This window comes from Manacus vitellinus, unplaced genomic scaffold, assembly GCF_001715985.3.
Source record: "Manacus vitellinus isolate BGI_N305 unplaced genomic scaffold, ASM171598v3 scaffold_21_pilon, whole genome shotgun sequence".
NCBI lineage: Eukaryota > Metazoa > Chordata > Aves > Passeriformes > Pipridae > Manacus > Manacus vitellinus.
The window spans coordinates 728800-745226 of record NW_021939546.1 but is presented as its reverse complement, the minus strand read 5'-3'; the positions used below and the strand labels follow the sequence as shown (position 1 = coordinate 745226).

General features: G+C 37.4%; 2 protein-coding genes across 9 annotated transcripts in view; one reads left to right on the top strand and one right to left on the bottom strand.

The window, feature by feature from the left end:
- The first annotated feature begins 192 nt into the window (after nucleotides 1–192).
- On the top strand, nucleotides 193–9804 carry CUNH1orf146 (chromosome unknown C1orf146 homolog). 4 transcript variants are annotated; one of them, XM_029959660.1, is made up of 6 exons: nucleotides 193–313; nucleotides 927–1044; nucleotides 2912–3005; nucleotides 4124–4292; nucleotides 7717–7795; nucleotides 8694–9079. In XM_029959660.1, exons 1-6 carry the CDS (start codon nucleotides 210–212, stop codon nucleotides 8763–8765), a joined length of 636 nt encoding a protein of 211 aa, XP_029815520.1. In that variant the 5' UTR covers nucleotides 193–209; the 3' UTR covers nucleotides 8766–9079. The 4 variants fall into 4 exon arrangements, with proteins under 4 accessions (XP_029815520.1, XP_029815519.1, XP_017927676.1 ...); XM_029959659.1 differs by lacking the exon at nucleotides 8694–9079 and adding an exon at nucleotides 9086–9804 and having other exon boundaries at nucleotides 198–313; XM_018072187.2 differs by lacking the exons at nucleotides 193–313; nucleotides 8694–9079 and adding exons at nucleotides 411–578; nucleotides 9086–9804.
- GLMN (glomulin, FKBP associated protein) overlaps nucleotides 5192–16427 on the bottom strand; it is a 23613-nt gene continuing 12377 nt past the window's right edge. For 3 of the 5 annotated variants that reach the window (XM_018072180.3, XM_018072182.3, XM_018072183.3), the window contains exons 15-19: nucleotides 16088–16197; nucleotides 14942–15005; nucleotides 11921–12044; nucleotides 10454–10536; nucleotides 9821–10322 (exon numbers count right to left, since the gene is read on the bottom strand). In XM_018072180.3, coding sequence (XP_017927669.1) covers nucleotides 10215–10322; nucleotides 10454–10536; nucleotides 11921–12044; nucleotides 14942–15005; nucleotides 16088–16197 — 489 coding nt within the window. In that variant the 3' untranslated portion in view covers nucleotides 9821–10214. Of the gene's footprint in view, nucleotides 6139–9820; nucleotides 10323–10453; nucleotides 10537–11920; nucleotides 12045–14941; nucleotides 15006–16087; nucleotides 16198–16427 lie in introns of those variants that run through there. The other 2 variants (XM_018072184.3, XM_018072185.3) reach the window with 2 other exon arrangements.

Below are 16427 nucleotides of genomic sequence, written 5' to 3'. Positions count from 1 at the left end.
CAGTGCTTCTTATGGCCGCACTCCGGCTTTTCTTTACTACATGAAGTAATGTTTTCTCTCACATGATGAAAAAAGAAGCTCCAACACTCTCGGTATTTCTTTTTTCACTGGAAGTGGTGCTGAAAATGTCACACAACCTATCCTTGTACGGCAGCAGGCGCACAGGCCAACGCCAAGTTTCTGGACGTCTTTATGGGGGCACTTCCAGGATGGTCATTAGGAGCCAGTCCCAGTGCACGCCATGGAGCAGCGGCGGAGGAAAGGCAGCTGCGGCGCCTCCTCACCTCACCCCGGCGCTGTTCCGTGCCCGTGTGTAAGTTACGGTGTGCCGGAGCCGTGCCCGCCATGTCCGGGCCGCGGGAGGCAGCGCTGCCCGGACCGCGCGCCCCGTGCGAGCGGGCGCGGCTCCTCCTGAGGGCTTGAGGCGGGAGGCGGGAACCGGCCCATTCCCGCCACCGGGCTCTCGCTGTCCCGCCCTCCGGCCGCGCCACCGCCGGCTCCGGTTTAGCGCCGAAATAGGGTTTTAGATCGGGGAGAGGCCCGGTTGAAGCTTACATTGGGAACCATCTGGCACAAAGGTACCCAGGCCCAGCGCCCGGGCTGCTTCCCGCTCCTGCCGGGAGCTCCCGTGCCCACGACTGCTCCACATGAGCCTTGCGGAGACAGAAACGCCTGCCAAGCTGCACAGACAGGAATATTTTCAGAACAGTGTTATGCCTTATAGAGGAAGCCTGCTCATATGCAGATTCTTTAAAGCCATTTAGGTATTTAATTACCATCTTAAATTAGTTCACTGGCAGTAGGCACCTGTTACGTTCTGGGGAATTGAGCAGTGCCCTGGTTTTTAATCAGCTCTTTAATGTGTACTTGTGCTTTAAACATCTCGTTAATTGGCAGGAAATAGTTGTCGTCTCTCTTTTCCCAAGCTTTTCAGACGGTGTCACCTGGGATCTCACTGCAGAGCCAGTGAAGAAAATGACAGAAAGTTGTGGGCAGGAGCAGACGAGATGGATAACAACAGTCATTATGAGCACAGCTCTGCAGGTACGGTACCACTTGTCAAGACCAGCATCTGACTCACTACGAAATGATGAAAAAATCATGTCCTATATTCTATACGTGGAAATATTTTATTCGATGTCAACAAATACAGGTTTTTTGAGGATAACACAGGGATATTATTAGTCTGAAGCTGCTTCTACTAGAGTTCTGGTTCTTTTTCCGTGTGTCTGTATTTTCTCCTAGCTACTTCCGTATCTATTTAGTATTCTTGCTACCTGCTATTCTGAGTGACACTGCTTTAGGATTGTTCTCCTGGCTCATCATTTTTGCACTGCCCTGATGCCGCTTTCAGTTAGCACTATAAATAATTTCATCAGAAATGTTTCTCAATTTTCTGAATTTCTCCCTAAACACTTTATTTTCTACTACACAGTATCAACATTGGGGCAGAGGATCGCTCAGTAAGCACGTAATTCAGTTTAAAATAGTGAGTCCTACAGATATTGATATATATTTATATCCGTTAACATCAGAAGCCTTGGCTGTGTTCCCAAGTAAAGTGAAAGGGTATGTCAATGAGCTGGTAATTAGTTTCTGCAGCTGAGGCCAATTTCATGCCAGCTGACGAGAATTTAGAGGCAAGAGGGCTTTGATTCACAGGCAAGAATATCTCATGCTAGCTTGGCTGACAAGGTTATCACCCCATCTCTGCTGGGTAAATGGGTGAACCATGTTGAAATAGTTCCTGAATCACCTCAGTTTAAAGCCTATTCTTATTTGCCTGTGTGTCTTGGAATTTACAGCCTGTAAACTGTGACTGTTTTGGAACTGCTTCAAGAGCAACTTAATCCATAATATGGTAAGAGGTATTGGGTGGCAGTGATTTCATCAGCTATACCAGCATAACGCATTGCTATTAATAAAACCTTCAGCTCTATTCAAAACTACTGCTGTTAATAAGGGCTTTTCCTACACAAAGCTGAACACAAATCTAAGATGGCTTTTCTGTATCAGTTTTGGTTATAAGCTTTTTCTTTTTCCAGGACAGCTACCATTTTCTTAAAGCTGTTATTTACATTTGTGCATTTTTTCCAAAATTGTAGTTATAAGCAGTTGCCACTGAGTGTTCCCTTTCCAGACCAGTTGAAAGCATGACATTTCTGGTTACTGTCTCCTTCAGGGTTCACTTGCTATACAGATTTTATTTTGTACTCTTCCACTAAATCATGACACTTTCCTATATAGGCAGATTGGCTATATTTTAAATGGGCAGGTTAAAGAACATGTTATTAGCTAAAAAGGATTCAGTGATTTAACCTTTAAAATATGTGTGTTCGAGCAGCTTTCGTAGAACATGTTGCAGAAATGCTTTTTGCAAGCTGAAAAATACATCCAAACCCTTTCCATTCTGTAGATTATTATGATTATTAGTTTTCCTGAGTGGATTGCATTCTGTCAAAAAGCTTTAAAGAAAATCATGTCCCATACAGAATTTCTGAACTATTTTCCAACTCAGATGGTGACATCTGTGAAAACAATGCAGTCTAATAAACTGGAGTCATAGAAACACACTACTGTATGTTCCTCATTTCTGCAAATCCTCCTTTAGCATTTCTTACAAAAATAGACTGTAAAATGTTTGAATTTCTTTATGCATTATGCAGGAGTTTTCCTGTGACAAACAATGTGAGCATACAGAGGTGTCACTTCTAATCAAATACTTCAAAGATTCATTAATTGAAAATGTTCAACATTTTAGTACTTAGTTTTTATTCCATTCACCATAAAATTCATTTTTAAACGACAATGCTAAAGGTTTATCTATAATGGTTCAGACAATGCTTTAAGGATATTTTTAACTTGTGGGCTGAAAACATATTTTTAAAATAAGCTTTTAAAATTTATTTAGGATCATGAAATTTCTACAATTCTACAGAGGCAACACCACCGAGTTCGATATTCAGAATCAGTGGAAACTGGATCTGTGATTTTTCCTCTTTCTGGTACAGTGCTTTAAAGTTTATGCTTTTAAATCATAAACTCCAATGAGGTACAAGATGAGGTGCTGTTGTGGGCTCTGCTAAACTGAATAAAATCTGCCTTGTTGGAATGTTGTGCAGTAGTGAAAGGAGCTGTGCTATGACTGAATGTAAATCAGATGAAACAGAGAACTTCGGGAACAAAACATTTTCAGTGTTTCTTACTTTTTTTGGATGTCTTGTAGAACAGCTACGTGAGATTTGGTGAACTGAACTGTTCAGTAAATTCTTGTTATAACTGAGCAAACATGCTGAATGCCACTAACGTGTAAGCTGCCATCGAGATCTTGAGTATGCACAGCTATAAACATAAGAATGAACCAAGACCTTCGGCTCTCAACTTCCAAGTTGAATTTGCAGACCTGGTGGTAGCAGAGGAGGTGGGGAAAGGCTTGTTTGAGTGGCTTTGATTAGGAAATCACTGAAAATATAAACATGAAATATCTATTTTCCTTTTTAGAGCAGAAGATGGTTTAGACATGTAGATGAGATCCTTTATCTGAAGTTTTTCTGAACTATAAGGACTAGCATGCATTGGCCTAGTCTTTTATATGCTCAGTTGTTAAGCCTACTAGACTTCAGTATTCTTAACTTTCCCTTTCAGAATAACTTAGTTGAAAGGGCTATAGTTTCATTTTTCATGGTAGACAGTTTAGCTAACTTTTAAGATTTTAAAACTGTTTCTTTAATTTAAAAACAGGACTTGCTGAGCTCTTCAGTCAGCCTTTGCATTTGCCCTAAATTAATTCCTTTATAGCAGTTGCTTGTTCCTGAAGCATGTGCTTTCAAAGGCATTCAGATGTGTCTACTTTGAGTGGATTGAATAATTGGGGTTTTTTTTAATGTTATGGTAGAAAACTAACCTCTGAGTTATTTTTAGTTTTATCTTAAAATTACTAGTCATCAGTGGCCAAATCTCATGACTGCATTTCACTGTCAAAGATGTGTAAATTCATTCATGTGTTTTGTTCCATTGCCTTTTAAACTAATGGTTAAATTAAGAATTCTACTTCCTGGTTTGTGGTAAGAACTTAATCCCATTATTGCCATGACAGGTACATTTACATGATTTTCCTCAATAGGTGTTGCATTTATACTGTCAGACACTCAAGATTTGCTTAGGACAGGGGAAGAACAGTTTTCTGAAAGAATTCAGAAGTTCATAGGCATTCATCGGAACAGTTTTCTGGTTTTGTCAGCTGCTCTTCATGGATCAGAAGAATGGAATGTCATGTTCAGGATTCAGAAAAGGTAAGATTTCACCATCAAACCGGACTTTTTATTGCTAGGAAGAAATGAAGCAGCACTCTTAGATTTGCGAATATTATTTTAGGAATTAATAGGACAAGAGGCAATTGGCAAAATTAGAAAGCATCCAAAGGAGGGCAACAAAAGTGGTGAAGGGCTTGAGGGGAAGCTGTATGAGGAGCAGCTGAGGGCACTTGGTGTGTTCGGCATGGAGGAGACTAAGGGTAGACCTTATCACAGTCTACAACTTCCTTGTGAGGGGAAGAGGAGGGACAGGCACTGATCTCTTCTCTGTTGTGATCAGTGACAGGACTTGAGGGAATGGCTTGAAGTTGTGCAAGGGGAGGTTTAGGTTGGAAATTAGAAAAAGTTTCTTCACCCAGAGGGTGGTTGGGCACTGGAACAGGCTCCCCAGGGAAGTGGTCACAGCACCAAGCCTGACAGTTCAAGAAGCTCTCAGGCACATGGTGTGACTCTTGGGGATGGTCCTGTGAGGGTTTAAGAGTTGGACTCAATAATCCCTGTGGGTCCCTTCCAAGTCAGCATATCCTGTGATTCTTTACTGCACAAGTGACCATGCACTGGACCAGGTTGCCCAGAGAGGTGGTGGAGTTTCTCTCACTGGAGATATTCCAGAACCATCTGGACGAAATCCTGTGCAATGTGTTCTACAACGACCCTGCTTGAGCAGGAAGGATGGACCAGATGAACCATTGTGATCTCTTTCAACCTTACCTATTCTGTGAATTATTTCCAGGAATATGTGTTTTATTTTGCTAATATACTGGAAAATTATTTGAGGCATTAATAAAGAGAATATAAAGTGAGACAATCTGACATATTATAGGTAACAAAAGAGGATGTACCTCAAAACATAACAAGTAATATTCCCTTCAATCACTTTAGGACTATGTAATATAATAAAAGTTTTCTCTTGAACTGAAAAATGAAGTAATTTTCTTAGCTCTGTCACCATCTTTTCATGGTCATTTTCAAAACAGAACAGGCAAGTTTACTTAATTAGAAGAGGCTTTATTGGCAAGTGCAGATTATTTACCAGCTTTTAAAATCTGTTTACTTGGAACAGTGTCTATTATACAGAGCTAGAACAATTGAAATAGTGTTATTTTATACCAAAAGTATAAAACTGGACATTAAAACTGGCTTGTTTAAAACTTTTGTCTGTGATTTCTAATGAAGCCTGAAAACTTGCATATTTCTGTACATACCTGCTGACAACAGTGATCGGACTGCTTGTAGTCAGGACTATTTTCTGGTAGGTACAGTAGCCCTAACTGCAGCTGACTGTCACTCTTGGCCTCAAGACGTGACTATTGTAATGAAGTCTTTGATCTTTACCTCCTTGAAACAAACACCAGTTTCATTAAATCCTGGGCATACTGCCAAATGCTGATGAATAGCAGAGTGTATGGGATGAAATGTAAGAAATCTATTACCCGTTTGTGAAAATGCCATACATTTTCATGAGAGGTCTTAAAAGTTCTGCCACCATTCAGCAAGAACCTGTTATTCAGCTGATGGCAAGGCTAATTTCTCAGTCTAGATTTTGGTTACATACAACAGAATTTGTGCATCTGTTGATCACTAAAACGCAATGTTCTGGAACTGTATTCCATTTGGCAAGTCAGTAATCTTATTAAAATAAAAATAGTTTTATCATTGCAAGCAATATCAAATTCATGTTGACAAGGCACAATTATATTTTAAATGCATTTGCTTTTTTACTACCTGGTATCTTGGAATTCTTCTGTTGTATGTAAAGCACTGACTGAGCTTCTGCATTGGTGGGGTTGCAACTTGTGCCACGTTCTTTCAAACTACAAGTCACCTGTTGGATTTGTTAAAAAACAGAACACCTTAGTACTCAGGTTGCCTTCTATTACTGTTTCTTTCTGCTTATCTATGGTTTTGCTGCAACTGGGGAAGGATTGGTTTTTATTATTAACAAGAAAATTATAGGATTCTTCATCAACAACATGAACACCTTCTGTAAGGTTGTGTATAGCGTGGGGGAAGCAGGAGAAAAGCAGTAGCTTAAATGAGCATTCCACTAGTAACCTCAGTAGGTGTGTATGTTAGGTTTTTAACACCCTGGAGGAAAGACCAGATGTGTTCAAATGGCCAGTATTCTGTCTGTTAAACAAATTAATAAAACTAAATTTAGACCTGCTGTAATTGGAAGCAGAACTGTTTATAAAAACAGATTTTCATGGATCTAGGTAAATACATGTAACTGTTTCTTTGTTGCACTTTGTTCATTCGTGCTTTGTTTAGCCCATTCTAGTATTAATAAAATTGCATCAATTTATTTCTCTAATCCCTGAATGTAAATCAAATCACAGTTCCTGCATCAGATTTTAGCAAAACTCAACCAAGACCTGGGTGCCTACGCTTAGGGAAGGACAGTGTCTGTAACAGTTTTGCTAATTAGAAGGGCAGACAAGTTCAGATGAGATACCTAACCAGCACGAGGTCTTAACGTGACTGAGTCCAAGTCATCAGACAGATTGCAGGGAAGAGCAGGTGGTAGGCACAAGGGGAGGTCACAGGGGAGTGTGCAACTGAGCAGCTGGGCACTTCATTTGGATTCCATTTTTGCTTATTTAAAATTCCTCATTCTTTGTTGTTAAGTCCCTCTCCTGTTTTAGCTCTACAACAGAAAACAGCAGCAACGCTGACGTTTTGTCAGTGTTACAATACACTTCAGGTACCAGTCTGAAGGAGAGGCTCTGTGCTTGCCTAAGCTTTGATCTCTCCATGGCTGCACTGAATGACAACTGATGCTACTATTTAAAATCTTCAGATTCCATTCTCAAGAACGAATGCATATGAATAACACTACTTATAGAAAGAGAATGAATTTTAGGTCAAAGTATTTGAGTGAAAAAGCCCTGGCGTGAAAGTGAATTATCCCATTATCTTAACCTCATCTGGAATACAGGTTGTTTTATTTATAGTAAACTACAAAGATTTAGCTCAAATCCTGAAGTATTTTTAGCACAGTGTTTTAGATACTTTCCTGTGTTTTTCCAAAGCCATAAAAATAACCCACATATTTTTTACTGCCACTGAGAATAGTCTTCAGCAATATCACAGAGGAGGGTTTAGTTCTCTCTGAGTGTAAACACGCTTAAGAAGTGCTGACTGATTGTCCAAGAGCCCTAGATAAAGAAATGAGCCTTTCCAAATCCCACCTAAATAAGTGGTACAGAAATGGGACAGATGGCTATACAAACAGCATGAATTCTCTACTTGCTTTTAAGAGTAAAAACAGTCTCTATGTAAATAAAATTGCACAGTAAAAAGTTGTTTACAACATGTGGGAATGCACTTTGAGTTTTATAGCATAATTAATTAAATACACATTCTAAAAGTAACCTTAACTTTAATTTATTTTGATGTGCAGATTCCTGGGCAGTAATTTACGTGTAATACCAGTTCATAATCCTGCTGAAACTGTTAAATTAATGCTAACTATGGCTAAGGTAAGTCCCATTGCATATACTTAAAAATATTAGTATAATAATCAGGAAAAGCCAAGAACTATAAAACATTTGGTTTTCCTTAATGGAACTTTGGGTTATACTGACCACAATCCATTAATACACTGAGGTAGAACTGAACGTTTAGGATCTTATGTTTTAGCTGAGTCTTTAAACTATTGTTAAAGGTAACTTAAAAGCTCTTAATAGCATCTGCAAAGACACATATTTAAGACCTCATTTGGCTCTTACCACTGTTAAGTTAGAATGTCTTCATTTACTAGTGCACAACCAGCATAAGATTTAAATATGTAATGACTTCAACTTAAAGTAAAAATGCTACCTTAAAAATTAGTTACAAGTAGTTACTTGTGAATTTTTAGTGATGCACACACTAGTATATTACTGCTACAGCTTACTGTCATGTGTCTCTGGATCTGCAACATATCCAGTATCAGCAACATATTATTAATTAAATCTATTTACTGAAACTCTTTAAAGACCATTTTTCCATGAAAACTCTAACTTTAGATATGAACTGTATCAGTACTAGCAGTATCCCATGTACCAAAACTAGAAAGAGCAGGTTGAATGACTTGTTAGGAAGGAATCAAAAACTAATTTACCTTCTATGCTTTCCTGAAATGGGCATCTCAAAATAATAAGCATTAACCTATTCAGAGTATGCATCATTTTAAAAGTGGGTAAGCTTCATCTCACTTAATGTATGGCAAAAGTTAAATACATATTACAATGCTGAATATTGTACTTTTTATGGAATACAGTGATGCCCAGACTCTTAATACAGCATTTACCTAAAAGCTTTTAAGATTACTGCTGAACCTATAAACTTGAATTTGCTTTTCTGCTTCTTTGGAACATTTGCACCAAACTGCAACAGGAGAGCCCTGTAAGAAGCAGTGACAGCACCTATCACCAGTCTGCTGGTTGCCATTACATTCTTTCTTACTGATGCAAAGCCAGTTTAATGAGCTCATCATTTGCCAGAGAATCCCTAACTGGTACAGGACCTAAAAATCAACTTCTTTTTGCCCCACGTGAACAGACATGGCCAAGGGAGCAATACCATCCAACTAATCCCAAGCCATTCCCACCTCCTGTTGAAATACTGTCACCTCTGTGTACATCACTCCTGAATACCTACTTCAGAATGTGATTCAAATTTCACTGCTGAATAACTTTGCATTTGCACTATTGGAAATATAAGATGTTGAATATTCTATTACCTAGGAGTTACTGTGTCCTACTCATAATACTTTTCTTTTCTCTAAGATGACTTCCAAGCCACAAGCAGATGATACTCGTTACAAACTGGAAATGACAAAAGCCCAAATAATAGAAAAAAGTCCAGTTTGGAAGATGCTCCAGGAATACCAATTGCACTGTAATTAATTTCATGTTTGGGGTTTTTATTCATAAATAGAGTGGCTACATTTTAAACAAAATATAGAATGTTCTTAAAAATATAGTTACATTTCAAAAGACTATATACAATATATGCATTTGGAATGAAAATTCATATTAAATAACTATACAGTGAAAAATAGCATACTTGATACCAAATGTGCATTCCAAGCATGGGGAAAACTGATTTAGATGCACTATAGAAAAGTCATCTTTATTTAACTTGATTCTGAACTTACAGACTCATCTGTTTATAAATAATTTCCCAAAATATTTACTATGTCTTAAGGAAAACTTTATCATTAAAGATAAGTGTGATCAGAACAATTCCAAAATACAGGTTTTCCCAGCATACACAGGTATTTGTATGAAATCTTACACTGTTTTTTAAACACAAGCATTATCTGTTATGTTACAGATCTTGGCTCAAGATCTTTCTTGGCTCAAAGTTGATGTGTTTTCCTTTAAACCTGGCTTCCTTTGCCAGAGTATTTTACTATCTATAGATTGTATATTCTATACTGTTACTTAGCAATACCTTACAGTCTGCTTGCAAATATACAAGCTAGTTTGTCAACATAAAAACATGCTAATAAAAATACCTTATGCTTTAACAGTGCTTTTTAATTAATGGTTCTTCGGTCACTTTATAAAAATGTTTGTAATTCACAATACCAGTCAGTAACTCTAGCTAACAAATTCTGAAAATGTAAAGAAAAATAAATGCCCAACCATACCTCCTCGCCCCAACAGAAGAGCATACCCCCACCTTGTTTAGTTTCTAAACTTAAGAGAAAGCAGCAAATTCTGAAGAGGAGTAAACAGACCATATTTGTGAATCACATGCAACAAGACTTATGAAGAGCAGCATTTGCAATTCTTCTGGAGGCCACTCTAAATTGCTCCTCTTTAAAGGCTGGTAGCCTCCTTTGCAACTAAAGTCTCCCAGTCTAAATGAACTTGTATGGAGTATGTTCATTCATATACTTCAGCTGACCTAACTATTTTCATCCATTACAGCTTTTATTTTCACTTCAATGAGTTCTTCTACTCGAGCTAGAACACTTTCTATTAAATCAAATGTGAAGAGCGCCGAGTGTAAAACCTGAAATGACAAAAAAGATCAGTGTTACTTTTATTAGATTTTTTTTAACTCGCCGTACATCTACTTTTGTCTTCACATTGGAAAGAAGATGGCAATACTTCTGAATAGCTCTGAAGGAAACACAAACTAACCTGAAGCTGCATTCCAGTAGTCATGGCAGGCATCTTTTCCCCACTAACAGTTACAGAACAAACTGTGTTAGAACTGTGGGACTCTGTAGAAGAAAATAACCAACATGACTCTTAGAATGAAAAGAATATTCAATATATTAGAATTTTGAGACAGTAATAGTTAAGAACACAAACCTAGGGACTGACCAAACAGAATGGAAGGTGCTGAACCTTCAGAGGAAGGCAGTTTGAGCTGGATGCTCTCTCTACACTTTCTATAACATGAACACCTACATAACTAGACAGGCAAGATCTGCAACTCAAAACAATTTATACAGCTCAAATTCTCTTGGAAAGGAAAAATAAATTTTATATGGTCAGGTTTTGATATATTTTTAAAATTTCCACATCCAGGGAGGCAGTAGGAGGTTCTTAAGTTTGATTTAATGAATCCAGACATGAAATACTTATTTTATTAAGAAAAGGCTGCAGGCTTCTCTGTTTCAGAGAGATTACTTGCAGCAGGCTAAACTATAAGGACAGGTCTGAAAACTAAGGGGAAAACCTCTTACATTCAGACCATATATTCAAAATAAAATATAATTCTTACAAAGATTATACACTGGGGAAGAAAGGTAAACCATTTAAGGTCACAAGTTAGATGTCCTCTCCTGAACTCAAATCTCTTTATACTTTGTCAAAGGCTAGAGAAATGTAAGAGGGACTTAAAGAAAAAACTTCCTGATTAATTTGGAAGGACTCCCTTTAGAAAGATATACATAGGTTGCCTTCAGACAAAAAAACCCTTCTTTGCCTCATACTTATATGGTTTACTACAGAATAGGGTAAGACTAGGGGCAAAAAGCTGTACTGACATTTTTAGTAGCAGATGCAAATTCCTTAGGCTGTCTTTATACTGGAGACCACAAGGAACAGAGGATCTGACATACAGAGAGATTGCCTAAAGCAGCTTCAGCTCTTGTGCCCCATGCAACGTGTCTGCTTAACCCACAGCAGAACCTGATTCTGTGTGTCAGATTTAAAAAAAAAATTAAAAAAAAATCCAGATTGTAATGCCTCAGGCTTTAGAGAGCACTGTGTCACTTATTTCTTCTCTCGTTAACCTCCCCACACCTGGTATGAAACCTAAGGGCCATGTATTCAGAGAGACTTAGTTGCTCCTGTGGAACATTAAAATCAAAACTATAAATGCAGAACAAGCTCTGAAGGTCTTCATGTGACAGTTCTGTTAGGTTTCCATAAGATTTACAAATGTGATGACAGATAGACAAGTTCGGATTTTCTGACCAATTATGAAAAATTTTAATATCAAATATAGCAACTGCTGAATTATTATCTGAGGTTTGGAACAGCATCAACAGTTAAATAAAACATGATCTATACAGCACTCACCAATTCTTTGTTTCCAAAGGATTATCAAAGTCTCTAGATATGAACAAAACTAAGGAAAAAAAACCAACAACTAACCTTTTCTGTTTTCTTTCTTATTTTTTATTTCTGCTTCATAATGTGCTTTTGACATATTGAGTCCTACACGCAGTGGTTTTAAAAAATTCTGCTCGATCTTGGTGAGTGTGGTCCATACACCAGTCTATTCAAACAGAACAGAGGAGGTTACAAATCAGTTTTAATGAAGCATTGCAATACTAAGTTTTCGAGCACAAGTTTTTCAGCTAGTCTTTATAACAATGAATAGCATTGTGATAGATATTTAAGCTCTCCCTCTCTGTTATTTATTTGTTGATTGGAGGATGAAGCAGTTAAAAGAAAAGGGGGAGGAGGGGGAACTTGGTATGTAGGCTGATAACTACAGCAATGGAAAGGCACATTTAAAGCTTGATTTTGTAAGCAAAGCTGAAGGGATCTTGATATGCTGGAGGGGATACTTAGCCACTTTCTCGGGCTGGAATCTCTACAGCAAGTAAACAGCCGTTGTAGGTTCCTCTCAGATAATGAGGCAGCAAAATGGAACAAATATTTAATGTTCCACTGTATTGCAATGCCATATGAAAGTTCTGATGAATATGCTCCCCAAATGCCTATATTGCATTTAAAAAGCTTTGTAGGAATGTTACTAGATATGCTACTACCACATCCTTAGGCACAGTAGCCAAAGTGACTATGAACTTCTTCCCAGTTTGGCATGGGTGGAAAGAACAGTTCACAATAATGGCCTTCATGAAGCAAGAGATACAAGGAAAAGGTGCTCAAAAACAAGGTTGTTCAGGGTTACACAGCACAAGAGGAAAACTCCTCTGCCTGGGCACCTTACAAGCCTGTAGTTACAAAACTGCTGTAGAAGGAAACAAGCACACAGCAGCCTTTGTGTCCTTAGATATAGAGCCACTTATACAACTCCTTTCTTCAGGCAGTATCCACAAAGGGCAGAGTAAGGACGATAAAAATAAGAATTCTCAGTGTTAAACACAGTGAGTCCACTGATGGCAGTGGAAAATTCATCAAATTTTAATACCAAATGACAGAAAGTCAACTGGTCAAGTAAGAAAAACAGTAATTACTTCCACCAGAATGTGGCTATAAAAAGGAAATAGCTTTCTGGAAAAATTTTTGAACTTGATTAATGAAATACTTGTTACACAGCAATAAAAAAATCTGAACTGACATGAAAGGAGGCGTTTTCTTTCTGCCCCACTTGCACTATGTGAAGAGAGACAGGGAGGAAGTCAAGAAGAACTGACAGGGCTTTTTTGCCAGTAAACCCTCAGATGTGATGCTATTTTCTCCTCAAACTGTAGGGACATTCCTTTTGCCAGGTACTAGACAGCACTGCTAGAGCAGTTCAGTGCTACTATCTGTAAGTTTTTATTAAGAATAAGAGAAGAATTCTCACCTTTCTCACAAAGCTATGTATTTACATGAAACCGAGTGGACCATAATAATTACTTAAATAGTAATCACTCCTTAAATATGAGAAATAGATATAATCTATCAAGATTAACTAATAATATAAATAGTAAATTAGAAATGCACCATTTTCATTACTGTTCTGGCAATCAGTGCAAGTTACATTGTTATTATTCAATTTAGACCAATAACATTATTAGGCACTTATAAAACTTGTATACCCAGATCTCGAAGTAGTCTAAAAGTAGATCAGAAGTTTTTTTCTGTATGTTAGAAAACAGAACATGACATGCTTAAATCCATTAGTCCAAACATAAAGAACATCAAGGAACTGAGAGAGAGAGCAACAAAACATCTTAGGATACTTATCTGCTGGTTAAAATAATCATATGACCATGATATTGCACTTATGAACCATCTGCTATCAACCCACTTGTGAAATCCCAACAAGTTCTCCCTCAAGCATCCAGGAACACATTTGCATCAACTGCAGGTGGACAGGACTGACTGTACACAAAGCCACAGATCCATCCTGAAATGCTGCACTGATCAGCTACACAGCAGCTGAGGAACAAATACTGGTAGAGGAGTGCAAAGTGTAAAACATGTCCCTAACTGTTTCAGACAGAAAACACAAACACAGTGGAGAAGAAAGAGGCAGGGATTACAGCTAAAGCTGCTGCTTTAAATTGAGGTTGCACAATATTACATGGGTAAAATACGTAAGGACGGTTTCAATTTTTTAAATATATTGCAGAGTATTTCTGAAATACCTACATTCAAACATTCACACACAGGAAATGAAGGTAAAGAGGCAGAGCTATAATAAAAACATGGCTAAACTGTAGTGGTGGGCAGTTTAGGCTGGCAGGTTACCTCTGTGCATAAAATGTTCTAGGCTGTTTCCAGTAAAGCAATGTAGCAGAAAATTGGATGGGTCTGGCCATTCCTTTTGTAACTTCAGCAGATGTATCTTACAGACAAGAACTTTTTGATGCTAATACCTCGAGAAACTTTTAATATGTACCTATCACGCACCTGCACAATTGCTGTAAATACAGAATATTGTTTTGCACAGCTAAAAACTAGTTAAATATGATTTTTTTAATATTTTCTCAGAAATCCTAACAACTTTTAGCATATTGCACAAGAAGTATTTTTCCTAAAATGAATTAAATGGATTTCTTGAACTGCCAGGGTTTGTATTATTATTATTATCATCATCATCGTTATTATTATTTTTATTATTCAGAAATCCACTTGGAGCTTTTGGGGGATACCAGCAATAAGCAAGAGTAACAAATTTTTTCTCATGGGAATGCTTGATGGGTATGTGATTTTGTGGTGACATACTCTAATGGACACAGACCACAGTTTATGAGGCAGAGTAAAAGGATTAGCTTGTTTACAGTCAGAATATGAATGCAAACAAATTTCATCAGAATAAAATAACACATCACATATTTTCTAATTCTTTTAATTAAAAGCATCACTTTTGGCCAACTAACCATTGCAAAGAAAAATGCAAAGACCATGTTTTCTGAATCAAGGATGACAGTGTTCACGTGAATCCAGCTCTCACATCTCAGCTAATCAATCATTTTCAAATCACTTAGTACTTACTTGATTATCACTTTCACAATCCTTAATGACTAAGTATCTCAGCAGATTTAGCGATGCCATAATCCTGTGAATTAAAAACATACTGTTTATAATCTAGACATAGATTTATATTACAGGGACAATAACTTAAATTGTTCATTAGCCAGATATCCTGAAAGTATCCATTTGTACAAAACACTCGTCTGTTGAGCAATACAGCTTAGTCTAGAGCACCAGTGCACAGTGATGTCCATACAACAGTTCACACTTTGCAAGTAAAAACTGTCATCAGATTGGAGAAAGCTGCTGATTGTGAGGGAAAGAGTCCCCTGAAGAGACAGAATCTTATCACAGAACTTGTAATATGCATCACTAGTGATCCAAAGTTGATTTGAAACTAGTGTGGCAGTTTTCTTTACTACCATACTGAATTTTTACCTTTGAGTGCTTTCTCAAATATGCTTTTTGCTTTTGTTTTTCCATACTTTTTAGCAGAAATTATTTATTGCCTTTTCCAGAAAAGCAGTACAATTGCAGATAATACTTCTGCATTTTTTAATCAGTTATATGTCCATCTGGACTCCATCACCTTACTGATTTACAAGCCCAACCACTGCTCATCATATAAGATTTGTCCTATCAGGAGATTTTCAGAGATATTTCCGTTATTTTTTTATTTCTTAATTCCAATTATTTACTGTTCAGGTGGACCTGTATTCCTACTCATGAGATACTGGATTCCCAGCAGCAATCTCTGAAATAGCCTATAAGTTGCATCTGATAATTGTTCTGGCCTTGTATAAGACAACATACCACGTTGCTTTTATTCCTCCAACTGCTTCTGCAGAAAGCTGACAAATCAGATATTGCTCAAGAAATAATGCTTTGCTAATTAGTGTAATTTCACATCTGAAGTCTTATATCCTCAAGGAATGGAGGAAGAAATCCTTTTTTATTGTTAGAAATCAATGTAATAGCACTGTGACATTCTTCTATGCAGAGTTCATGGAAATAAGTGATCATTTCCGTTTCTAGTTCTAAAACTTTAAAATACATTAATGTTGTCACCTCATTAGTTACATGACAGCATATGCCATTGTAGTAAGGCAGTTTAAAGTCTTTTTAAATGATGAAAAAAGGAGAAAAGCCTCTGTCATTACAACTCACCTGTCTGAGTTTTGCAGAAGATCTGTCTCAGCACCTTCTGGAAGTGAAAGTACTAAATCTAGAAGGGAGATCAGGTGATGTCCTGTAAACCACACATTATCATATTCCTTCTGAAAAAACAATATAAAAAGTTTAGCTGAGTGCAAAATTTAAATCTTACATAATTTAACAATAATTTAACTAAAAAAAGAAAAGGAGTAGAATAATCAAACACTGGAAGCAGTATTTTCTAGTTACTACCTTGTGACTGAAGTATGCAAAGTAGCCTTCCATAATCCTCCCCAATTTGTCTCTGCATGCCAAACTGTTCTTTCTTATTTTCTCAGAAAAAATTCTCTAC